Source organism: Kryptolebias marmoratus, linkage group LG18, assembly GCF_001649575.2.
Source record: "Kryptolebias marmoratus isolate JLee-2015 linkage group LG18, ASM164957v2, whole genome shotgun sequence".
Lineage (NCBI taxonomy): Eukaryota > Metazoa > Chordata > Actinopteri > Cyprinodontiformes > Rivulidae > Kryptolebias > Kryptolebias marmoratus.
The window spans coordinates 19,809,421-19,818,465 of NC_051447.1; the positions used below are offsets into that span (position 1 = coordinate 19,809,421).

General features: G+C 48.6%; 1 protein-coding gene across 1 annotated transcript in view; it reads left to right on the forward strand.

Moving 5' to 3' along the window:
- The first annotated feature begins 1,211 nt into the window (after nt 1-1,211).
- Nucleotides 1,212-9,045, forward strand: part of dyrk2 (dual-specificity tyrosine-(Y)-phosphorylation regulated kinase 2) — an 18,081-nt gene continuing 10,247 nt past the window's right edge. Inside the window, exons 1-3 of the mRNA XM_037981384.1 lie at nt 1,212-1,320; nt 6,851-7,201; nt 7,782-7,816. Coding sequence (XP_037837312.1) covers nt 1,281-1,320; nt 6,851-7,201; nt 7,782-7,816 — 426 coding nt within the window. The 5' untranslated portion in view covers nt 1,212-1,280. The remainder of the gene's footprint in view (nt 1,321-6,850; nt 7,202-7,781; nt 7,817-9,045) is intronic.

A 9,045-nucleotide genomic window follows, 5' to 3' on the forward strand; every position in this document is an offset into this window, starting at 1 on the left:
TCCATCCATCCATCCATCCGTCCATCCGTCCATCCGTCCATCCATCCATCCATCCACCTCCGATCTGTGGTCGGGTCGAGGAGGCAGCAGGTCCAGGACAGAAACCCAGACCTCCTCCAGCTCCTCCTGGAGGATCCCAAGGTGTTCCCAGACCAGAGAGGATCCAGGGAGTTCTGGTTCTGCCCCGAGGTCTCCTCCCAGTGGGACATGCCTGAGAAACCTCCAAAGGGAGGCGTCCAGGAGGCGTCCTGATCAGATGAACCTCCTCAGCTGACTCCTTTCGATGAGGAGGAGCAGCGGCTCTGATCCGAGCTCCTCACCTGATCTCTGACCTTCGGAGGAAGCTCCTTTCAGCTGCTTGGATCCAGGATCTGGTTCTTTGGGTCCTGATCCAAACCTCAGGACCACAGCTGAGGGTTGGAACCAGGAAACCCAGAACCGACCCGATCGAAGCGACTCCCTCATTACTGAAAACGAGGCTCCATTGATCCGTCACTCCTCCAGGTGAGGCAGAGACTCACCCCCGACCCGGAGGGAAGGTCATGGCCTGAAGACGCCAACAGAACCATGTCATCTGCAAAAAGCAGAGACCCTGAGGTTCCCAAACCGGACACACTCCTCTCCACGACTTAAGATCCTGTCCACGAACACCACAAACAGGATCAGAGACAGGGGACAGCCCTGGCGGAGTCCTACCCCCCCAAGAAGGAGCTCGACTTTGTGCCAGGAATCTGGACACAGCTGCAGCTTTGGTTCTACATGCAGAACCGAACCAAGCAGGAACTGGGTAGCCCTGAAAAGGCCTCGGGGAACACATGCAGACTGGAGAGTCAAACTATGACCCCCACCCTGCTCCTCCTGGATCCGAGGTTCTACGATCGGTCGGAGTCTGGAGCAAACTGTCCCGGGGAGGCCGAGAAGTGGGACAAACTCACCCTGTCCTCCATGAAGAGACATGCCAATCTGTGTCCCTGTCAATCAGAAACTCCAGGAGGTTGGAGCTCCCTGACAGGAACCAGAACCTGGCTGAGAACAGATTCATTCAGGATTAATACCTCAGTAGGACACCTGTCAGAAACGCAAAAAAAAAAATACATAGATTTTTCCGATTTGACCCTTACGGGGCTCCGTATAAAAGTGACAAAGCAGGATGGAAACCGGTTTTAAAGACGGAGGGTTTTAAAAGAGGAGGAGAAACAGGAGGAGGAAGAGGAGGAGCTGAAGATGGAGGAAGAGGAGGCGTCCTGCTCGTCCGAGAGCAGAGGAGAGGAGCGGCCGCCATGTTAACCAAGAAGCCCGGAGCCTCGGTCCTCCCGACGGGTGAGCTCAGCTCCTGCTCCCGGCGGAGGAGCGCTCCCACCCGGCCGCTGCGCTGGAGGCGCCCCGCTGCCGGGTCTGCGGTTCGGTTCGGTTCTGGTCGTGGGCAGGCAGGAGGAGGAGGAGGAGGAGGAGGAGGAGGAGGGGAGGGGAGGCTCGGGCAGGAAACTCCCTGCAGGGAGGGCTGAGGGTCTGCTGGCTTACCTGGCAACCCCCTCTCGGTCCGGTCCGGTTCTGCTGATTAGTTTATCTGGGGCGGAACAGAAACGGGTTCTGAGAGCGGACGGGTAGACGCGAAGCAGGTCCGGTCTGGACGTGTTCCTCCCGGTCTGTCAGGTTTATTTTTAGCCCAGAGGAGAAGTGACAGCAGCAGGAGAACCCGGGTTTACGGTTCGGGTCGCCTTTGTGAGGGTTCCGTTTCCCCGGACCTGCTCGGCTCCGGCTCGGGTTCGGTGCCGGGTTCTGTGTGTGTTGTTCGGTTGCCTGGTGATTTCTGGCCTCCAGGTTCGGTTGGCAGGAAGAAAGAGGCTCCTGTCGTCGGGCTGAGGTCAGTCGGGTTTATAGAAGTGTTTTTATTTCGGTGTGAATCCGGATTAAAGCCCGTTTTTATGGAGGTGTTACACATGATTCTGTTCCCGTGTTAAAAGCGGCTGCTGCGGCTAACTGTTAGCTCCAAGCTACAGAAACGAGCTGTTCTGAAACAGAATGAAGTCCCGAATGAAGCTAAAAACAGCTAAACTGCTAAAAGAAACAGAAGCTTTGCTAAAAGTAGCAAAAGGCTAGTTCAAAGTATCAGAAGGCTAGCTAGAAGTTAAAACCTGTAAGTTAAAATTAGCAAAAGGTTAATTTTAAGCAGTAAGTAGTTAGCTAACAGTAGTTAAGCCTAGCTAAAATCTAAGGTGGCAGTTGGATAACTAAAAGTAACAACAGCTAGCTAAAAGTAGGACATGTCTAGCTAATAGCTAACAGTAGCTAAGCCTGGCTTAAATCTGAAGTGGCAGATGGGTAGCTAAAAGTAATAAAAGGCTAGTTGGAAGGTAAAGGTAGGGAATGTCTAGCTAGCAGCTAAAAGTAGCAAAAGCCCAGTTCAAAATATCAGAAGGCTAGCAAGAACTTAAAAGCTGTAAGTTAAAAGTAGCAGAAGGCTAACTATAAGTAGTAAATGGTTAGCTAACAGTAGCTAAACCTGGCTAAAAGCTAAAGTGGCAGACTGATAGCTGAAAGTAACAAAAGGCTAGTTGGAAGCTAAAAGTAGGGAATGTCTAGCTTGTAGCTAAAAATAGCTAAATGGTAGCAATAAACAGCAAATGGTTAGCTGAAAGGTGGAGTGCCAGGATAGCTAAAAGTAGCAAAAGACAAGTTTGCAGCTGAAAGTGGAAAAATGCTTGCCAATATCTAAAGTTTGCAGAACATGAGCTAAATGTAGTACATGGTTAGCTAAAAGGTAAAGTACCAGAAGGATCTAGAAATGGCAAAAGTCTAGCTGAAATGATCAAAAGGCTGGTTAGAAGCTAAAAGTAAAAACGACTAAAAGTAGCAGAACAAAAGCTAAAAGTGCCAAAATGCTAGCTGAAAGCTAAAGTAGTAAAGGGCTAATCCTGTTTAGTTTCTCCCATAACGAGGTCTGAACAGGTACCAGACCCAGCTGTGGACCTCCACCTCAAGGACAAGGACACTCTTTGGACAGAGAGGGGGGACAACAGAAACTAACTTGAAGCAGAGGAGGAGGTCTCAGATTTCAACTTTCTAAAACCTCCAGTGGAGCATTAAGCCTGATCCCCAGTCAGTTTCACTCCAATAAGCACAGACCTTGATGACCCTCAGGAGGGAGGGGAGTTCAGCTGCAGGAACGGAGCACCGTGCAGTTTAAAGCTTGGAGCTCCACTCTCTGCAGCTCTGAAATCAGGAAGCTCTCGTCTTTAACTCCAGATTAGAACTCCAGCTGTTTTGTTTTGAAACTTTTAGTTTTCCGTCTCCTGGAGGACTGAGAATCTCCACCAGCGTAGCAAAGGATGGCTAAAAGGCTAGCTACAAGCTAACGGTAACAAAAGGCTAACTGAGAGAAAGTAAAAACTGGACAAACTGCTCCGAAGGCTGATTTTAACTATGGAGCCAACCTGATTCAAGATGGCCGCTACAGCTACTCACAGAAGTGCCTATAATAAATATAAATATAAATTTGGTGTGGTAGTAGCTGAGGGTCATCTTCCAGGTTTGATCCAAACGGCTGTAACAGTTTCCTCAACATGAGGTGGTTTGAGTTAAAGCTTGTGTTGTGTTCACTGTGCTCAGGAAAACAGAGCTTTTAAAGCCTTGTTGTTGTTGTTGTTGTTCCTGTAAACATGGTTTCCTCTCCTGGTTCTGATGGTTCCGTTGGTTCTGCTGAGTTCTGTGTTCAGTCTGACGAGAAGCTGGAGGATAAATTATTCAACACTCGGGACTTCCTGTTGAGGAAACCTCTCAGACGCTCGGCTCGGTTCTGTTGCTCTGCGGTTTTTCCCGTGACCCAGACCGACCCGGTTTACGGCCCGCGGGCCAAGCCCTTTCACCGGCACGTCTCACCCACCGTTGCCGTGGCGACACGCCGCTGGTATAAAACTACCACCTGAGGCTTTGGCACCTCCCAGTCTGTGAGCAGAACCGGATCTCGGGCTGCTGTCGTTCGGATGACTCTCAGCTACTACCACTCCAAGTCTTAGCTCAATATCTATAAAACCAACTGTGCTTCCTAACAATGATTAGCTGTGGCGGCCATCTTGTATTGGGTAATTTCCAAAACCTAATCAGTTGTAGAGGGTCATCAAATGATTATTTCCTGTAAGTTTTTTTAAACTCCATCCTGTGGTTCTGGAGATATTTTGCTAACAGACAAAGAAGGCTGACTCCAGTAGTGAATCGGCAGTCGGAGTGTAAGTTGTGGCTCAGTCTCAGCTACTACCACACCGAAGTTTAGCTCGATGCCTGTAAAATTCACCCAGTTAGAGACAGTTTTGTTTTAAGGACAGTTGGGTGTGGCGGCCATCTTCTAAAGAGTTTTTCGGTGAATCAGCCTAGTTCGCTTTGAGGGTTTTCAGAGACCTGGACTCTGACGGCTCGACTCCCCTCAGACCCGTTTCGTGTTTCAGAACCAGAACCGAGCCCGACGTTCCCGTTGCGGTTCCGTCGGCTCGTGTTCCGGTTCCGCAGCATTTAGGGGCCGTGCGATGATGGAGGAGGACGGCGTGCGTCCTCCTCGCAGCAGGATGGTTCAGATTCTTCCTCGCTGACGGATACCGGTCCAACTGGTTCTGGAAAAGTACAGTTCTCAGTTCAGGCGACGGATTATTTAATCAAACCAACGAGAACCGACAGAGTTCCACCGGAGGAACGGAACTCCGGTTCACTCCTTCCAGCGCTGCGTTCACTTCCTGCTCCGAAACGGGAAATCTGAACACTTCTCCTTCATCTGTCCTCAGTAAACTTCAGACAGCATGTTGACTCTTTGTCCCGTCAGGGAGGACAGAACCAAAACAAACCAGAGGAATCAGCCGAAGGAGCGCTGAATGTTGTCAGGATAAACGAGCCGAACAGCAGCTGAAAGATAAATCGGCTGCTAAAAGCTAAAGTTGAAGAAAACTGAGGTTATAATCTGATTTTAACACATTTTTATGTTTGTTGCTGTTTGAGGGACGATCAGTCCACGTCTCCTTCAGGCAGGAAGTGTCTCCGCAGGCGGCCATTTTTGATTCTGATAATCTGACCGTCAGGTTGAATTTGGGTCAGAGTTCACCGGACAGAGTGGAGCTCGTCCCCGGAGCGGGTTGGACAACTCCAGGCCTGTCCCCGGTCTCTCTGCCTGTCCCCGGTGTGTCTCTGCCTGTCCCCGGTGTGTCTCTGCCTGTCCCCGGTGTGTCTCTGCCTGTCCCTGGTGTCTCTCTGCCTGTCCCCGGTGTCTCTCTGCCTGTCCCCGGTGTCTCTCTGCCTGTCCCCGGTGTCTCTCTGCCTGTCCCCGCTGTCTCTGCCTGTCCCTGGTCTCTGTTGGTGTCTTCAGACTGGGTCGGTTCTGAACTGATTTATTTTGTTGAATCAAACAGATTTTCTCGTCTCTGGAAGCAGAAATGATGTCATCAGTTATTTGTTGTCCCATCGTCTTTAAACGACTTCCTGTTTACGGAGAACTTCCCGGTCAGAACCGCGGAGACGCGTTTGGACCCATTCTGTCCAGTCGTCCTCATTAGCAGGATTACGGCGAGCGCTGGGATTAAAGACGGCGGCCATCTGTCTGAACCTGCTGCTGGACGGTGGCCTGCGAGGCTCTCTTCCAGTCCAAACGGGTTGGATCAGAACCGCTGATCTGTGGGAACGGACACAAAAAACTTTGATAACTTTAATCTAAGATCTTCGTCCCGTTCAGCTCAGATCTGAACCTCGGGTGCCGGAGCAGCTTTTAGCTACATTTAGCTGTTAGCTGTCTTTAATGTTAGCCTTTAGCTGCTTAGCAGAACAGCGACGTTCTGCTTCTCGCTCTGAGTTCACGCTCTTATTCTGAAATCGTGCTGACGGGAAAGTCGGTCAAAGTTTGTTGTTATCAGCCGTGACCTCTGACCTCTGCACGCCGCGGTCGAGGAGGAGATTATCGGGCTAAATTAAAGCCTTCATCCTCATTAGAGCAAGTCCATCTGCAGACTGTTCTCCTCAGAGACCAGTTCCAGCTGATTTAGGAGAATTTATATTTATTTATTTCATTAATCCTGACCGGATAGATATCCTTTATTCCCAAAATAAGAATAAAACGATCGAATCCTTCGTTTCTCTCACCTCTGGCTGTTCTGGTCTCAGCATCATATTCTGTTCTTAGCAGATTCAGATCATAAATCAGTTATTATTATTGTTTTAATCCAAACTTAAAACCAGTTCTGGGAGATTTGGAGTTTGCCTGATTGGTCGTCTCTTCCTGCTGCTGCAGCTCCTCGGTCATCCAGGACATTAAATCCAAGAAAAGGTTAAAAACCAGAAGCGTCTGTTCTTCTTCTCTGTTTGACCTGAAAGAGAAACGGCTTCAGCTGCAGAACAGAAGGACTCACCTGCAGATTAAACTCCCTCTCCTCACAACAGAGGCTCATTAGAGATCAGGCTTAAAGCTCCTCGTCCTCGTTTCTTCAGGTTTCAGCAGAAAACTCAAACCTTAAAGTTTGTTTGAAAGAGACGCGATAAAAGGCAGATGAAACAGATTTATCTTTGTTTTATTCCTGACTGTGAGGTTAGATGCTGCAATCTTTATTGATATTACCTGTAATAAATAAAACGCCTACATTTGTGCAGATATTTAGAGGTGAAAGCTGTTTTTTCTCTTTTATTCTGACGATGAAACCCTTTTTGTGTGGATTTTAGTCGTTTACAAAGATGGATGTTTGAGGCGGTTCTCCGTAAATGAATGAGCTCCAGACTGAAGGAATGTAAAAAACAAAAACAAACCCACAGAAGCGTCTTCAGCCGTCAGCAGACATCAGGAATCTCCTCGGCGTTCCTCAGACTCTCTCTCTCTGTCCTCCAGGCAAATCGGGCGAGCCGGTCTGCTCTCCCGCTCGCAGCGGCTCTCAGACGACGTCGCCGGTCGCCCTGCCGCCGCTTCGCAACAACAACCACAACCCCCTGACGGTACGGGCGCACACACACACACACACACACGCTCTCAGATGTGTTTGGGGTGTTTTCACAGCTGCAGATTACAGCGAGCTCCTCCACGTGAATCCACGAGGACCTAACACCTTCACTCACAAGGTTTCAAACCAAAACTTTAAATCAGACGTTTCCTCCTGGAGTCTGTGTTCCAGAACCGTTTGGGTCCTGCAGGTTTTAGAGGATCCTCTGCTTCAGAAGGTCATTAACGGGCTTTCTGTCTACGGTTAGTTTAACCGTAACGTTCAGCTCAACTGACTTTATTTATTCAGACATATTTTTCTTCATGCGTGTGACCCAAACGTGTCTCTGTGAGCCAGACAAACAGACCCCAATGACCCTCAGGAGGGAGGGGAGGGAGGTTAATCTGCTCCTCCCAGTTTAAAGCTTGGAGCTCTACGTTCTGCAGGTTCGACCGGAGGAAGCACGACGACCTCAGCTGCAGAAGAACTCCTGAACCATTTAATCAGCAGCAGCAACTTTATTTATGTAGCTGAAAGGGTCAAACGTCCGCCTGATGAGCTCGTTTAGAGAATAACTAACGACAAAACTGCAGAACCTCCAGGGATGACGAGATAATCAGGAGCTCCTGTCTCTCTGAGGACAGGATGACTCAGGAAACAGAGGTTAGATTCAGGCGGTGATCCGGTCAAAGGTCACCTAACTGCACAGCCAGACACCTGATGGGGTCAAAGGTCACGGGTGACCCCTTAGGTAAACCTCCTCTCTGCTCCTCCAGGTGACCCTTCTGTTCCTGGTTGTGTCCGCTGGTTTGTCTGTTGGATTAAGTTCTGGTTCTGATCCAGGTTCTGACCCGGGTCACTCTGTGGGCTCAGCGCAGGTTCGTCTCCGAGTCGTGAAGTCTCGTGTTTCGCTGCAGCGTCGTCCTTATTTCACCGCCGGAGGCGACGCAGCAATGTGCGGCGCTGCTGCTGCTGCTGTTGTTGTTGTAAACAGCTGCTCTTTGATCTGCTGTGTGTGTGTGTGTGTGTGTGTCGCAGTGAAACCAAATACACATTCTTTGTCTGAAAGGAGCCAGGTGTGCTCGTCGGCACGGCAACAGGGAGTGACTCACCGAGCGACGGAGAATCGTTTGTTCGTTCGTTAAGACGCCGTCTCGAATCAGTCCCCGATCTTCCAGCTGTCAGACGTCGGCCTTTAAAGAGCCACAGATGACGCTCTCACGTCGAGACGTTTAGAAACCACAGGAAGTAAACAGGAAGTGGCGCCGTGCGCTCCCAGTTATTTTTAGAGCAGGTTCACTTTAACGGTTACACCTTTAAAACTGTACGAACCCAAACCTGTGATTACGAACAGACGATCCGCCTGATGTCAGAACATTTAAGCTCCTTTTAATGTTGTTTAAAAATGGCAACAGATGAAGTTTCTGAAATCCACAGAAAGACGGTTGTAGAAATCTCTGGGAGTTTCTGTGTGAACAGAAGGTACAAAGGTACAAAAACGAAGGTTTTAGCAAACAATAAAATCAATGTTGATCTCCAGTCGGAGCCCAAAGAGTTCATTCCTCTGATTCAGATGAGTTTAATTTCATTCACTCAGTTACCACAGACCTTAGATGATGGTTATTATTCCAACATTTATTAGAAAAAATGTTCTTTGAAGTCTGTGGTTTGACTGAAGATCTGTGAGATGTTTGGTGGAAACACCTTTACAGAAAGTTAAAACTGTATAGATGTGTAATTATGGCTCTAAACTCAAAAACTACAGAAATATTAACAGTGAGGACATCTGAGCCCCGAGGGATGATGATGAAGCAGCTGAAACTGAGCTGAAACTAGCAAAACACTAACAACAAAAACTAAAAGTACCAAAATGCTAGCTAGAAGCATCACAACCTTAAAGATGTAAAAGGTTAGCTAAAAATACCAAAAGGCTAGCTAATTGTAGCATAACATAACTTAGCTAAAATAAACTTTACGAGAATTAGCATTAGCAGCAGTAGCTTTAGCGGCATTAGCAGATATTGAATTAGCATTATCAGCATTAGCATCAGTAGCAGCAGCAGTAGCATCAAAAGCAGTAGCATTAGCATTAGTAGCATTAGCAGCA